Consider the following 16,818-nt stretch of genomic DNA (forward strand, 5'->3'; position numbering starts at 1 on the left):
GTACGCTTGTGATTAATTGGATCGCGATCAAGTGATGGTAGGGAACAAAACATGCCTACTTGCTCTGAAGTTGCTGCTATAATTGTAGGTGATTTGAGTGATGAAAATATCCATCGTGATATTATTGTTGAGAAAAGAAGTGGATTGTTACAACGAATAAATAAACTACATCCAAAATTCATGGCCATGCAATATCCACTGTTATTTTCGTATGGTGAGGATGGATAATGAAATACTTAAAAAAGGTCTTGGTGGTGCTGTGCCTTTGATAGAAGAATATGTCACTATGCAAGAATATTATGCATATCAATTACAACAGCGTGAGAATGAAGGTGAAACATTGATTCTTGGTCGTAGGTTGCGACAACAATTTTTAGTAGATGCTTACACATGTGTTGAGGAGTATCGACTAATTTGGGTCAGGAACCATCAACTTCAACTGAGATCAGAGGTGTACTTTGGAATAAAGGATGCTGTATTTAGAGGAGACACTACTCCTTCATCTATTGGGAAAAGAGTTGTTCTTCCTTCAAGCTTTACTAGAAGCCCTAGATATATGATTCAAAATTACCAAGATGCTATGTCAATTTGTAGATGGGCTAGGTACCCGAATTTGTTTATAACTTTCACGTGCAACCCTAAATGGCCAGAAATTGAAAGTTTCCTTTCCTTAATTCCAGCTCAACGACCTGAAGATAGACGGGATATCATTGCAAGAGTTTTTAAGATCAAATTGGATCAACTACTACGTGATCTAAAACATGGCAAGCATTTTGGAAAAGTAATTGCAGGTATAAAATACAACCCATTACTGTTTGATTGTTGTTCTTAATGGTTTAATCTATTTAATTATTGTAACATTTTTTTTTTGTTTCAATACAGTTAACTACACAGTTGAATGGCAAAAAAGAGGCCTCCCCCATGCTCACATTCTTTTGTACCTATACCTAGATGACAAACACCCCACGCCTGTGGATATAGACAAGATAATTTATGCTAAAATACCAGATAAGATTACTAATCCAGGGGATTATGAAGTCATTTCACAGTTCATGATTCATGGACCTTGTGGTTTTGCCAACCCAAAATCTCCATGAATGGTTGACAATAAATGTAGTAAGCATTTTCCAAAAAAGTATAATGACATTGTGATAGATGAAGATGGTTACGCAATTTATAGGAGAAGAGATGATGGGAAGACAGTTGAGAAGAATGGTGTTATGCTCGATAACAGATTTGTGGTGCCATACAACATTGACGTGTTAGTTAAATACTAGGCTCACATTAATGTTGAGTGGTGCAACCATTCCAATTCCATCAAATACTTATTCAAGTATGTTAACAAGGGTTCTGATCGAGCAACATTTGTTTTGTATGAAAACTTACACACAGGTGCCACAAGTGAAGCACAACATATAACAAACATTGATGAGATCAAAACATATCTAGATTGTAGATATATATCAGCTTCTGAAGCATGCTGGAGACTTTTTGAGTTTGATAACCAATATAGAGAGCCTGATGTACAGAGATTAAGCTTCCATATTGAGAATGAGCAGAATGTTACATTCAAAGATTCAGACTACTTGGATAATGTTTTGGAAAGACCAGATATAACAAAAACAATGTTCACTGAATGGATGAAGGCAAACGAAATGTATGATACAACAAGAAATTTGACATATTGTGATTTCCCTACGAAATGGGTTTGGCATAGAAAACAAAAAGAATGGCGCCCAAGGAAACCTGGCCAATATATAGGGAGGATATTTCATGCTCATCCTGCAAGTGGTGACTGCTTCTATCTTCGAATTCTCCTTAATGTGGTCAAAGGTGCAAGGTCTTTTGAGGAAATTAGGACTATTGATCATGTTGTGTATCCAACATATAAAGCAGCATGCTATGCTCATGGCCTTTTAGATGATGACAAGGAATGGGATGATGCTATCAAAGAAGCCTCTAATTGGGCTTCAAGAAGGCAGCTACGAGAATTGTTCGCAACGTTATTGTTATTTTGTGAAGTGATAGACCCACATGCATTATGGATGGCTAATTGGGAGTTGTTTTCTGATGATATACTGTATAGGCAAAAGCATCTCCTAATGTATGACAACTTACATTTGATAGAAGAACAAATACAGAACTATGCTCTTTTTGAAATTGAACAAATATTAGTAAAAAATGGAAGATCTCTAAAAGAATTTGATGGCATCAAATATCCAAATGTGTTGACAATTAGAGAAAACAACAACCGATTGTTACTAGAAGAGTTGGATTTTGATAGGCTTGAATTGGCTGCAGAACATAAAAAACTTTTAAATGAGTTAAATGTTGAGCAAAGAAAAATATATGATGCTGTAATTTAAGATGTGGCATGCAATAGCGGTGGTTTATACTTTGTCTATGGTCATGGAGGAACTGGTAAAACATATCTTTGGAAAACATTAATTGCTTGCCTCCATTCACAAGGGAAAATTGTGCTTGCTATAGCTTCTTCTGGCATAGCAGCTTTGCTACTCCCTGGTGGTAGGACTGCTCACTCCAAATTTCAAATCCCTATCATTGTGACAGAGGAATCAACTTGTGGTATAAAGCAAGGAACACATGCTGCTGAGTTAATGACAAAGGTGAGTCTTATTATATGGGATGAAGCACCTATGGCACATTGTAATTGATTTGAGACTGTAGACCGTTCATTGAGAGATCTACTTCGATTTACCGACATAAATAGTGTCGATAAAACTTCTGTATTAGGTGGTGATTTTCGACAAATACTGCCAGTTATTGCTAAATGCCATAGAGAAGATATTGTTGATGCATCAGTGAATAGATCTTATTTATGGAGCTTTTGCAAGGTATTTGTACTAACACAGAATATGCGTCTCCAACATCCTAATGCTGATTCCAACAACTTTGCAGAATGGATACTCAAATTAGGTAACGGAGAGCTTGGTGAAGTTGACAGCCAATCAAATATAGTCATACCCTCTGGCCTATTAATTGATGTTGGAGATGATCCAATACAAAGCATTGTGACTGCAACATATCCAAATCTTCACAGCAACTATGCAGATGGAAAATACTTGGAAGAGCGATCTATTCTAGCTCCAACAAATGATGTAGTCAATGAAATAAATGACAATATCATAGACTTGCTGCTTCAAATGAGGAGACATATCTCAGTGCAGATTCAATTTGCAAGGCTTTGAGACACATTCAGAATGAAGATGTACTTTACCCAGTTGAATTCTTAAACTCCTTGAAATTTCCTGGCATACCAAATCACAGACTGTCTTAAAGTTGGTCTTCCAGTAATGTTGCTCCAAAATATTAATCAATCAGCTGGCCTATGCAATGGGACTTGATTAGTAGTTACTCAATTATCCAAATGGGTGATCGAAGCTAAAATTATAACCGGATCACATGTGGGAAACAAAGTCTTCATCCCAAGAATAGTACTTTCTCCATCAGACACAAAATGGCCGTTTGTTTTAAAGAGAAGACAATTCCTAATTTCTGTTTGCTTTGCCATGACTATAAACAAGAGCCAAGGGCAATCACTAAAACATGTTGGACTTTTCCTGCCTAAACCAGTTTTCAGTCATGGGCAATTATACGTTGCTGTTTCTAGAGTTACTACTAGGAATGGTCTTAAAGTCTTGATAATTGGTGATGATGGCAAAACCTCTTCAATGACTAAAAATATAGTCTATAAAGAGGTCTTTAGAAATATACATATAAATATGTAAAAGTTCATTGAAGAAAGTTCATCATTCATTGCTAAGTTTCTAACTGCATTTAATTATTAATTTATACTTTTTGTAAAACAAAAATATCATGTTCCAAGCTTCTTTAAAAAAAAATTAATAAATTTGATAATGCAAAACGTAGTCAATTTTGCATTCTACCAAAATAAATTATTTCATTGATGATTATTATAATTTTACTTACTTTTGTATATATTTTTTATGACAACTTCTCTATTCAACTCTAGAAATAGCTGCAGAAGTACTAATACTAAGTCAAAATGGCAATGTGTTGGACTCCTTTGAGCAAGATTTCAACGGATAGAGACAATTGGACAATCAAGGTCAGAGTACTTCGTATGTGGGATGCAATCAACACAAAGAACAATGAGTTCATAAGCCTTGATATGATATTTATTGATGAAGAGGTAAGTATAGAACTCAATTTATATTGTGTACATTCAATTTATTATGCAGATTCAATTCTCTTAAAAATAATTATTTTACCAACTTATCTTATAAGCTTCTACAATAATTAGTTATTAATCTATTTTTGCAAAACCTATATACTAAATCTTTAATAAATAGATGTATATTAAGAAAATCCAACATCCATGGCTATTATATATATTCACAAGAAGAATTATGGAAGACACTGACATTTCTCATTGTTCTAGGGCTCAACAATACATGCAATTGTTCGGAAAAATCAAGCACGAACTTTTAGACCACAATTGCTTGAAGGCCGTGTTTATACCGTCAAGAATTTCAGGGTGGAGAGTACTAAAGGCGAGTTTCGACCCATGCACAATGATATCAGAATTTGGTTCATGACCATTACTACAAACATGGAGTCCAATGAAGATATGAACTCAATCCAAAAATACTGCTTTGAGTTTGCTGACTATGACCAAATACAGAACCAATGTTACAACTACACATATTTAATAGGTAAATACAAATCTGCAACTATTTCACAACTCCTCTAATATAGCTGTATCCTAATTTAATGATTCAAAATAACCTAACTACAAAATTGCATATAAATAGATGTTGTTGGAAAGTTGGTAGCAGTTGGAAATGTTGAAGAGCCTCAAGTTAATGGCGCACCAAGAAAATTGCGCAACCTACAATTGCTTTTGAAAGAGTAAGACACAATTTTTTATGTGATATTGATGTCATTATATGTTTATATAGAAAAATCAATTATAAATAAAAAAAATTACTAATAACAAAAAAAATCATCAATGATTTAAACTATACCAGGGGAAAAGAAATTAGGCTTTCACTATGGGGAACAAGTGTTTGGCAAATCGATGAAGACGTATATAAGAACAATCCAGGACCTTTTGTCTTAATTGCAACTTCGACTATTGTCAAATCATTTGGAGGTAAGTCTAACTAAATAATGTTTCCAACTATCAATTTTAATGTACTTAGTACTGCTATCAAGTTAATAACTATATTGGTTACTAATCTTAGGCCATAAATTTTACACTGAGAAATGTAATCACTAATTATAAATTTTTTATACTCAAACTTATTCATTTTCAAATCAATCTAATGATACTTTTAGAGAATCTCATTCTCATTAAAACATGTCTTCCTTTTTCTCAATTTCAATTCAATACGATTTTGTTTATTATAATGTATTCTACAATTTTTCCAGGAAAATTCTCTTGATTTTGTTTATTATAATGTATTCTACAATTTTTGCAGGCAAATTCTCTTTGTCATCAACCAGTGCAACAAAAGTACATCTAAATCTTGAGATTCCCGAGGTTGCTAAAATAATTGACAGGTGCATATTTTTAAAATTATTAATAACAAAAAAAAAATGATAAATAGCATTTTTTATCTCACAAAATACCATTTACATTCTTTTTTCCTTTTTAAAAATTCAATGATAGGAATGGTAAAAAACATGATCCTATACAAGAAATACCAAAAATCCATGCAAAACAATTTTTAGACGAGGATTTATCTTCAAACAATATGAAGACAATACTAGAGCTCAAATGAATTGAATGGGATCCTACGAAACAGGTTTGTTAATCATTTCAAAGTAGACTCATCATTTACATGACAATATAATAATGCATCATTTACTTAAAAAAAACATATTAACTTCAAAGTTCATTGTAGGATGTTAATTGCTATTGTGTTGCAACAATAAGCAACATTGATACAACAATGAGTTGGTATTATATTTCATGCGTGTTATGTGGAAAGAAGGTCAAACCACAATTAGGATCATTTTGGTGCGCAAAATGTCAAACAAAAACAAATCTGCCTATCCCAAGGTTAGAGGCACACACATTAACTACAAAGTTTGCAATTTTTTTTTTAATAAATATATTCATCTTACTATAATTGCTATACAATTGCAAAATACTTCAGATATAGGATTCAAATTGAAGTTTTTGATTCAATTGACAAAAAAACTTTTGTCATATTTGATCGAGATGCTGAGAAAATCATAAATAAATCTGCAAGAGATCTTGCTGAAAAACAAACTGAGGTACAACTTATTTAAATTATTAAAATTATTGTAAAACTATTGATTATAATATAAATTAAATTTCCTAACATGCAGATTGATATTGAAGAAGGAATCCCACGTGATCTTAAGAAAATTTTAGGAAGAAAAATACATTTTTCTACTTCGCTTGAATGAATTCAATCTAAAGGATGGTTTTGAAAATTACACAGTTGCTAAGATTTTTGATGCACCTTCAAATGAGAAAAAGGTATGAAAGAAAAAAAAACACAAGCCAGTATGCTATATTATTTCTTTTGCTAAACTATACTGATGTAAATAACATGCTCAAATTTAATATGAATGCAGATACCTATGCAAAGTCTTAGCGATAACAAATCTGCCACCGTAAACTTTGTAAGATCCAGCCAAGAATCTTCCAGTGCCATTTCATCAATGATCAACACAAATGATGCAACAAAAGGAGAAAATGATAAAAGCTCACAAATTGAACAAATAAGGATAGACCAAACTTCAAACGTTGAAGATGAAGAAACAGATGATGATAACATACCCATCAACATGCTTTACAAGCGTTGACATACTTCAAAAAACAAAGCATTCAAGAAACAAAAAAACAATATTTCGCAATAAAGCTCTTTATTACATCACAAAATAAATATCAATAATATGGAATGAATAACCATGCTTTTATCAACTTTTATTATACAATATTACTCTAAAGTTGATTCTTTTTTCTTTATTACTTCAACAAAATAATTATAATGAATATGTGTCTACAATTTATAATTGTTATTTCTTATTATAAACTCAGTACTAACACAGTTTTATAACAAATATGTTATAATATATGTACAATATTCTTCATAAAAAACTAACCATTACAACATTATCCGTGCTTCGCACGGGCAACTTACTAATTTTATATAATTACCCACAATGCTTAGGTGACATACAATTGCTTCTCACATGGCCCCTTTTTTTTTTAAACGCTACACTTTCTCTTCTTCATCAATTGTTTTACTCTTGGATGCTTTTGTCTCAAAGCTTTAGGCCTTCCCCATGAAGGAACATGTGGAGGGTCTCGCAAAGTAATTGGAAGATTTGATAATACTTGATTGTTTAATGTAGTATTATCAGGACTTCCTGAATCATCAACATCACAAACATCTTGCATGGCTAGAAGCTCCTCATGAACCTTTTGTAAATTTTGTCCAAGATACTTGTATTTCTTCTCTAATTGTGACCCTGCCTCTGTAGCTTCCAAAAATTGAAGTATGAAACTATTTCTCATCAAGGTAGAAGAAATTTGTGGCTCAACCTGTACGTCATCACCAGATATTTCATGTACAATGTCCATCTCTCTAAAATATAATGTGATGGAAAAAAGTGCATAAGAGATTTCTTCACAAAAACAACAAGAATATGCCTAAAAATAATTCCAACAAACTCAAACATATGGCATGCACAAATAGCTTTTGTCTCAACAATATCCAGTGACACTTCATAAAATGGACTTTCTTTCCTATGAACTACCACCTTATATATCTTTTTCACTCATTCTTCACAATATTTGGATGCCTTGTAATTTTTTATTACAAAATAACTCTTCTTGAAATTTCATAAACATCTTTCTTGTATAAACTTTTGCTGCCTCTACTTCCATCTTGTAACATGTTTTCAAAATTGGCACTAAATTTTTTCTCTTTATATCTTGTTCTTTCTCTTTAAGATAACGTGTATTCAAAACTTTCTCATATTGATACACAAAGTCACTTATCGTTGTACTTGAACGAACATAATCTTTAAAAAATTTACTCATGCTTTCACTCCTTTGAGTTGTAGATATCCCAACACAAAATTTCCTTCGTAAGTAAGCGGGAACCCATTTTTCACACCGTATATAGAGATTTTCCAACCAATCGATATCCCCCAATCCATAGTTCTCCATAATCTCACTCCATTCTAACTCAAACTCTTCAATGGTGAGTGTATCATGGATGCAATGGTGAAATTCTCCTTGAAAATATGGATATTTATTATATATATGGGACAATTGATCTGGAACTTTTTGTAAAATATGCCACACACACAATCTATGAGTTGCATTAGGCAATACATTTGCAATTGTCTTAGCCATAGCCTTGTCATCATCTGTGATAATTGTAGGAGGATTTCCAAGTATTGCATTAAGCCAAGTCTTCAACAACCATGTATAAGATTCAACTGTTCATTCATAAGCAAAGCACATCCAATCATCACAGATTGATGATGGTGGTTAACCCCTGTGAAAGGAACAAAAGACATCTTATAAGTGTTTATTTGGTATGTAGCATCAAAACTAATGACATTTCCAAAATATTGGTATGCAATTCTTGACCTAGCATCTGCCCAAAAGCAATTACCTATGCACCCATTTTCATCAATTTCAACTGCATAAACAAAACCTGGATTTTTATATTATTGCTCAATAAAATATTTGTACATTCCCTGGGCATTTCCATCTTGAAGCGACTTTCTTCTTTTATTACCCAAATAATTTTGAATATTGACCGGAATACATCCAACATTATAATCACCACCAGATTTTTTACTTAACACAGACATTATCTTGCTTGGAGGTATACCTGTCTCATTGAGTGTATCTATAAGATTCCTTTGGGCATTTGTTATCACTCTATGCCCATGAAGCATGGTTGTACTTTTAGGAGTAAGACGCTCATAATTATGATCCTCCACAAACTTACACATGATTCATGTATCTTCAATTTTCTTTAAACCTATCATTGCTTTGCATCCCACTCTTGTTTCTACACGCTTTGGACCTATTCTTTTTGTGTCTTCATCACGTTTACGACGAAACTCTTCATTTGAACAAACATATTCAATACCAACCAATATTCTATCTTTTTTAGTCTTTCGAGTATGATTTACTCATATGCCAAATCCCTTTCGCCTTGCATATGCATTATAACATGCTTTAGCATCCTTAAGCTTATCAAGTACCATATTGAGACATGGTTCCAAATGCCTATTGCATGCAAAAGGTTGATTTGAATCATTCAATGACAAGTCTACATCATTTTGATCTTCATTTATTTCTGAATCATATTCCAACATATCATAAAGTGAGATTGTTTCAAGTTTTTCATTGCTCGAACTCATATTTTCAATTCAAGTAATTTTAAATTTCAAAATAACCTTTAAAAAAAAAAGAGAAGAAAAATTCATAAGAAACGATTGGGAATAAATTCATGTATTGTGCTATTACAATATCAAACTTGCCCAATTTGGCAAACTTTTTTAATTACAAACTTGTTTTAGAATACAAGTAAAGAGTAAATCCAACCACTTAATACAAAACCAAACAACCAATTTGAATTTTTAGAAATACAAATTAATTCCACATAAGCACAAAAAAGGCAAGATACATTTGAACACCTTGCTCAACAGCTCCAACTACATCTTTAATTGCACTCTGGTACATATCGAGAGCAAATTGACATTACAAGTAGGAGAAAATTGAAATTACAACTAGTATTTAATAATATTGGAAGCCAAAAAATATGATAATATCTATCAAATAAATGATACCAACTGTGTCCTAGAGGCCTAGGTTCACAGTGGAGAATTCAACAACCACGGTAAAAAAAAAACTTGTCGAAAAGACACTTGTAACACAAAACAAGATTCTCATTCAATTAATTCATTTTAGTGTTAGATTCCTAATTGAACAAGCTCCCAAGAAAAGCAAATCAAAAAAATTTAAGTCAAGGTTTATTAAAAAAAAAAAAAACACAAACTGAAAATTAAATAAATATGACAGTATAATCACAACAGGGCAACCTAGAAATAGTTATTTTTGCTTGCACTTAATACCTGTTTTACATAAAGATGGAATGCAATGACTTTCAGAATATAACATAATTCAAAATTTTAAAATTAGACCAGCAAAGAAGGCAGTTTAGGTTGTCCACAAGGTTGCCACTCATCTCTTAAAAGATTAGAAAAGAAAGTTCTTAAATAATATAAAAAGCCTAAATGTGCTCACTTCAGACTCAAAGGTGAGTGTTCCTTGCCTTAAAGCATGAGAGAGAGAGAGAGAGAGAGAGAGAGAGAGAGAGAGAGCGTTTGGCATAGATTATTTTTGCCAATTTATTTTACTATTCAACTTATTTTTGCTACTATTCATGGGTCCTACTGCACTTTTTGGTACTATTCATAAGTTTCACTATACTATTTCAGCTAACTTTTACCTTTATCTACAATACTTTCAGTAAAAAGTTTTCAATTTCAGCAAAATAAGCGGATCCCAAATGGATGCATAATCTAGATCTCCTTTTTGTTGTGATAGATGCCCCAATTTGCTAATTTTGTAGAGGCCTGAACTTGTTTTAAAAAGCTTTGTTTGAATGATTTATTAGAGTACCAACTACCAAGCAAGCACTCAGTCCATCAAATGCATGAGCTATTTTTTCAACTTCTACTAAAGATTATAATAATGTAGCAATTAATTAATGTACAAAACAATGAAAGAAATAGCTAAATAGCTTCCACATCTCCTTCCATATATATAGATCATGCAATGAGTCACGTGATATAGATGATGATAACTATAAAATTGGGTCATAGTAAAGATCAAGTTAGCATATAGGTGGAAGGAAGTGTTGCATATTTTCACAAAAGGAGGGAGGGGTGGATCCCAAAGAACTACTTCTTAATAGCAGTAACAAAATAATAAGATGACAATTTCTCTAACCAACATATATAAATTATGCAATCATTGTATTCAAAAAGTGCATGTTCAAAAATTTAACAAATGACAGACTAAAAAAAACGATCCAAGAAACTGTCTTTCTTGATGGAGCAACTTTAGATAATGGGAGGAACTCTTGCATGGGTGTAATCATCAAAGACCGCTCAGGCAGCCCCATCAGAGCTCAAAACAAACCCCTCCCATCAGACTTTTCTGCCGAGGTGACTGAAGCATTTGCCCTTCTCTAGGGAATCCTTTTCGCTTCAGAGATGCAGATTTCTAGTGCCATCTTTGAGTCAACACTCTATCAGAGATTCAAGCTCTAACCTCAGGAGACTTAGGTGGTGAGGTTGGTTATATCCTTTATGATATCAAGTCTTCTTCGCACTCCTTCTCTTGTTATTCCTTCAAGCACTTTAAAAGGGACAGCAACAGAGTAGCTCATGCGTTAGCTAGGGAAGCTAAACTCTCAGGCCAAACTCAGATATGGAAGGGACGCCCCCTCCCATTCAGCAGATTCTTAGGGATGACTTGCTGTAATTTCTCTTGTTGTTTTCTGCCTGTTTCCTTGCTCTGTTGTAATTCAATTTCAAGTTGGAATGATACTCTTCCAAGTTTACCAATTAAAAAAAAAAAAAAAAAGTTTTCTGAAAGTGAGACAAATTAAGGACAGACAAAAAAACAGAGTAAGACAGAAATGTGCGAAGGAGAAGAAGAAGAAATTTGGTAAATAGAACAGAAATCAAGATTCGGAAAAAGAGGATGACAATGAACAGCGGCAATGAATAAAAGCAGGGAACGAAAGGAGGGAGAGGGATGAATCAACCGGACGAAGAATGGGCTTTGTTTGTACCTGTTGAAGACGACGTAAAACGGGACCACTGACTCTTGAAGACGAAGACATTTAGTAACAGCGTGAAGAGATAGTAAAATGGACTTGAAAGGGGCTTTTTATTATTTTATTTTTTTGAGTTGGACTTGAAAGTTGAGAGGGACTTGCATGGGAAAGTGAGATATTTAGGGCCCGTTTGGTCATAGTTTTCAAAAATTGTTGTTTAAAAAGATATGAAAATTGTGATTTAAAAAGTGTTGTTGAACAACGTGTTTTTAGTGTTAATAAAACAAAAAAATGTATTTGGTATTATAGTTTAAACAATATTTTTCAGTGTTCAAAAAATGTAAAATATGTGTTTGGTATGCATGTTTTTAATGATAAAAAAAGCTGACAACGTATTAAATAATAATTTTTTAATCCCTTTTTTATCCCTTCTTTATCCCTTTTCTTCTGTCTTTATCCCTTTCTCTTCAGTCTTCCCTCAAAGCAGAAAACCAAAAAGCCAAATCCACGCACGTCCTCATCTCCATCAACGCCAAAGAAGATCCACGGCTGGGCTTTACGTTCGTTGGAGCTCATCTCCACTGTCAGCACTCCAAGACCCAGCAAGTAATCAAGCTTTTGTCGCCGCCGAGTCGTCGAGCCGTATTTTGTCGCCGCCGAGTCGTCGTTCTGAATCACTCACACAGATTTCTTAGTTTTTTGGGTTTTTTTTTTCCTGTATTCCTCACCAATCGGGTGGAGAGGCGTGATCTTTGTAGCTGTGTGATCTTTGTAGCTGCGTGTCCACTATCCCTTCTATTCCAAATGTGTGTGTGGGATTTTGATGCGTTTATGAAGCTACTGTTAGGAGTAATGGCGCCGAATCCGTGAGGGGTGAGGTGGAATGCTGCTGGGTCAGAGCAGTAATGGAGGTGGGTGAGAGGAGTAATGGAGTTCGGACTGTGATATTCTTTGTAGAGATGAGAGTAGAGAGGAGAGGAGACAAACATTAGAAAAAAGCTGATCAGTGGGTCCGGGCACAGTCAAAACTGAGTTTAATTTTTATTACCGTTGTGCCATCCGAATCATCTGTTCAGTGTTTAAAATCACATCCAAGCATGTTTCAAAAAATATATTTCAAACATAGGTTTTTGAGCAACCATTTCCAAACAGTCCTATTTTAAACTCTGTCACAAAACATATTGTTTCAAATTTTGGACACTAGTGTTCAGTGTTTAAACACTGAACACTGTGTTTTCAAATGACAAACCAAACGGGCTCTTAAGTGGTGGGTAGTAGCATCTTGCTTTGTCATTTAACTATTAAAGTTGCCTCTTAAATTTTAAGGGTGAGTTTGGTTCAGCTTTTTGTAAAAGTGCATAATGAAAAAGTGGAGTTTTTAAAAAGTGCATAATTAAAAAGTGCAATTTCAAAAAGCTGAGTATTTGATAAAAACTGTTAAAAAGTGCTTTTTAAAAAAGCTGAGTATTTGACTAGCACTTATAAAAGTGACAGTTCGAGGGATAAATTACCAAAAAGGATAATGCATATATAAGAGCATCTCCAGCAGGTTAGGTAAATTTTTGTACTATTTGGACAATCAACAGTGACATTTACCTTTTGCGTACCCACTTTTTTAATCTTTATTTTTTAATCAAATTTATTCTTTTTTAATATTTATTTTTTCTTTTTCTATTCATTCTCAACAATTATATTTTTCAACAAAAACTGTTACATTCACAATATTTTTTGCAATACTTTCACAAGAATCATAACAAAATCTTATATGGAAAGTTGTTACTAGTTCTAATTTGAACCCACTACTGAAATTATATTTTTACTCACCAATATTAGCTAATTACTTAAAATTTATTGTGAAAATATTGTGATAGTATTTTTAAATACTAATTTCTAATTCTTTTCCTTTCTTTCATCCATAAGTTTCCTCATTTTTTTTCCCCCTATTGCATTTTGTCCACCACACACGTATACCCATAGGATTCCATCATCTCTTTTTTTCCTTTACATTCCACTTGATTCCAGAGCCTTCCTTTCTCCTTATTTCTCCAGCTCTCTCATTCTCTGCTCTTTTTTTTTTTTTTTCTACTTGATTCCATAAAATTCTCTAGCTCTCTCTGTGATACTTAATTCCATAATCTTGCTTGCCTTTTGGTGTCATTATCTTCAAACACACACAGACACACATGGAGAGAAAGGAGAAATCGTCTTTGCTACACCACACCGCCACCGCTGCTCCTCCTCCTCACTGCGGAATGCATGCAACTAGGCAGGGACGGACCCAGGTACAAGGCTAAGGGGGCCCGAGCCCCCCCTGGGCCCAAAAAAAAAAATTTTTAGCAAGTAAAATTTTTCCAAAAAAAAAAAAAAAGGGGCTTGGGCCCCCCTGAAATTTTTGCTCCGGCCCCCCTTCCCCTAGCCCATCATCCGGCATGAACCCCCCTTCCCCTAGCCCATCATCCGGCCAGCTCAGAAGTCAGAGCAGAGCCCATAAGGCCATAACCCATGTCAATCCACAACCAAAAAAAAAAAAAAAAAAAAAAAATCTCAGCCCTCAGCAGTCCAAAACCAAACGGAGAAAGCACAAACCAAAGGAAAAAAAAGAAAAAAAAAGAAAGAAAGGAAAGTGAGAGATCCAGAGCGAGACTGCGAGACTGCGATTGCGATTGCGAACCCAGCTTCGAGCATCGAGAGCGAGCGATTGCGATTGCGATTGTGTCGCCGTGACGCCGTGACGGAGAGAGACAGAGAGCGAGACGAGAGCGAGACTGCGAGAGAGTGCGAAGTGCGATTGTGAACCCAGCTTCGAGCATCGAGCGAGACCCACGCCTGACGCCGGCGAGAGCGAGACCCACGCCGCCGGTTGCCGTTTCCCGATCTGCCCAGCCCAGCTTCGAGCCTTCACAGAATCACAGTCCACAGAATCACAGGTATTTACTCTTTAACTCTTATCTTTTCCTTCAAATTTCAAAACCTTGTGAATCTGTGATTTGAGATTCTGAGAATCAAAGAAACTGTGCTTGTGCCTTGTGGTGTTTTGAGTGTTTCTTGTTTGTGTTTTTACTGATGAACTGAAGTCTGAAGTTACTGAACTGATTTGGTGATTTCACTGATTTGGTGCTTTGTGCTGCGGCTGAACTGTTTGTGTTTGTGTTTTTTTTTTTTTTTTTTTTTTTTTTGTGGGGGTTTTGGCTTTGTGACTCTGTGTTTGTGTTTGTGGCTCTTGCATTATATAGATAAAAGAGATAGATAGAGAGAGTAGAGATTGTAGTGATAGTCAGTAAGTCAGATGGTTTTTTCTTTGTTGACTGGTGGTTGGACATTAGTTGGACATAGTAATAGGGAATAGGGAAAAGTGGAGTTGCTGTTGGGCAAAGGCAAGTGACAGGGGAGAAGAAAAAAAACAAAAAAAAAAGGTAAAGTTAAGAAAAGTTTTTGTTAGTAGTGCGGATTCATTGGATATTTGGGTTAGTGGGTCAGAATTAGGAAGATGAAGACAAGAGACAACACAATTACACAAAGATACAAAAAACATAAAAGATATAAATAAAGAAAGAGACAACACAGAGACATAAATAAAGGCAATTTAAACACAAAGACATTAAAGGCAGACCAAAGACAAAAAGAAAAAAATAAATCATATAATATAAGAAATTATCACACAAATTTAAAAAAATAACGGTAATTTTTATTTTATTTTAAGAAATTATCACACAATGATTTTTGGGTATTTGTCTTAGTTGATAGTTTATTAATACTATATGGATGCGTATTTGAAAATTTTTTTTTTTTGCTTATCTCTGGCCCCCCCCGGCTTAAAATCCTGCGTTCGTCCCTGCAACTAGGGGTCATATCGGCTTCTATTTTTTTTCCTTGTTCTTGATTAGTTGTTGTTTCTGATTTTAGATTTATCAAATCGGCTTCTATTTTTTTTTTTCTTGATCATTTATTGTTCTAATTTTTTTTTTCTGTTCTTGATCTGCTGCTGTTGTTGTTGTTTTGATTTAAGATTTGTTGTTTAAATTATATCAATTTTATGAGAGCAAGAATTTTTTTGCTTTTATTGTTGTGGTTTGATTAATTTTAAGATTATGTTTTTGAGTTTGTATTTTGATTATGCTTGAGATGAGAGGCGTGAGAGTGAGCTTCAAGGCAAAGGGAGAGAAGAGAGATGAGATGAGAGGCGTGAGAACTGATGACTTTTTATCAGGGTATTTTCGTAATTGACTATCCAGCCCAACGGATAGTTAAAATTTCCATGCGCGTTTTGGTTTATGGACCTCTTGCTGTCCATAATATTTGCGCATTTTCAGCGCATTTTTTGCCTTGGCCCAAAATGCAACTTTTTCCAAAATGCACATTTGTCTCCAACTTTTATAAAAAACTAGTCGCGGACCCACGCGTTGCGCGTGATAAATTTTTTATGATAATGATATATATATATATATATATATATTGCAGGATTCATGGTGATTGGAGGTTTTGGCCTTTGAATTAATTTTGTATTATTAAAGATTAGTATTTGGAATAGAATGAGGAAATTTTATTGTAGATTTCATTTTTGAAACATAATTTCTACCATTGGCTAATTTGTACATTTCCAAGTCAATTGAGCACATTTTGCATGTTACATGTAATTCTTCATTTCCATAAGGGTAAGGGCATTCACGATCCCAATGACCCACTCCATTTTTCTTGCATGCTTGGTTATTTGGGATGCAAAATGTGTTTGTTCCAAAAGTTGTATGTTGAAGGATTTGTTGATAGTTTTGCAGCAATAGTTTTCCATCTGGTTGGTTTAGAATTGATAACAGTAATTGTATTCCCTCATCATTTGATTCGCATAACAGCGCAATTGCCAATCTGTATTTTGCATTTTTGTCTCCTTCTATGTTGGCTTGAAAAAGATTTCTTTTCCCGCTTTAGTTTGTTCTTGTACAAAATATTTGTGAGCTTCGACCCAAAATAGTGCTTGCTTGTT

The 16,818-nt window shown here is 34.1% G+C and overlaps 2 protein-coding genes across 2 annotated transcripts; both read left to right on the forward strand.

The window, feature by feature from the left end:
- Nucleotides 1–220: 220 nt before the first annotated feature.
- LOC126701205 (uncharacterized) lies at nucleotides 221–3,209 on the forward strand. Its single transcript, XM_050399319.1, has 6 exons — nucleotides 221–791; nucleotides 883–1,071; nucleotides 1,156–1,261; nucleotides 1,457–2,269; nucleotides 2,384–2,667; nucleotides 2,755–3,209. Exons 1-6 carry the CDS (start codon nucleotides 221–223, stop codon nucleotides 3,207–3,209), a joined length of 2,418 nt encoding a protein of 805 aa, XP_050255276.1.
- An 818-nt stretch (nucleotides 3,210–4,027) lies between these two features.
- LOC126701206 (replication protein A 70 kDa DNA-binding subunit D-like) lies at nucleotides 4,028–6,825 on the forward strand. The gene is made up of 7 exons (XM_050399320.1): nucleotides 4,028–4,174; nucleotides 4,424–4,697; nucleotides 4,797–4,893; nucleotides 5,013–5,137; nucleotides 5,466–5,527; nucleotides 6,437–6,496; nucleotides 6,595–6,825. Exons 1-7 carry the CDS (start codon nucleotides 4,028–4,030, stop codon nucleotides 6,823–6,825), a joined length of 996 nt encoding a protein of 331 aa, XP_050255277.1.
- The last annotated feature ends 9,993 nt before the right edge of the window (nucleotides 6,826–16,818 follow it).

The sequence above is a fragment of the Quercus robur genome, chromosome 9 (genome assembly GCF_932294415.1).
Source record: "Quercus robur chromosome 9, dhQueRobu3.1, whole genome shotgun sequence".
In the NCBI taxonomy this organism is placed as follows: Eukaryota; Viridiplantae; Streptophyta; class Magnoliopsida; order Fagales; family Fagaceae; genus Quercus; species Quercus robur.

What these genes read in the sequence shown, in the direction of transcription:
- LOC126701205 (XM_050399319.1), top strand. Translation starts at nt 221, where the DNA reads ATGGATAATGAAATACTTAAAAAAGGTCTTGGTGGTGCTGTGCCTTTG. An exon ending in CATGATTCATGGACCTTGTG is followed by an intron (nt 1,072 to 1,155) that starts GTTTTGCCAACC and finishes ACATTGTGATAG; the next exon opens with ATGAAGATGGTTACGCAATT. An exon ending in AACCGATTGTTACTAGAAGA is followed by an intron (nt 2,270 to 2,383) that starts GTTGGATTTTGA and finishes GGCATGCAATAG; the next exon opens with CGGTGGTTTATACTTTGTCT.
- LOC126701206 (XM_050399320.1), top strand. Translation starts at nt 4,028, where the DNA reads ATGGCAATGTGTTGGACTCCTTTGAGCAAGATTTCAACGGATAGAGAC. An exon ending in TAAATCTTGAGATTCCCGAG is followed by an intron (nt 5,528 to 6,436) that starts GTTGCTAAAATA and finishes TTCAATCTAAAG; the next exon opens with GATGGTTTTGAAAATTACAC. An exon ending in CACCTTCAAATGAGAAAAAG is followed by an intron (nt 6,497 to 6,594) that starts GTATGAAAGAAA and finishes ATATGAATGCAG; the next exon opens with ATACCTATGCAAAGTCTTAG.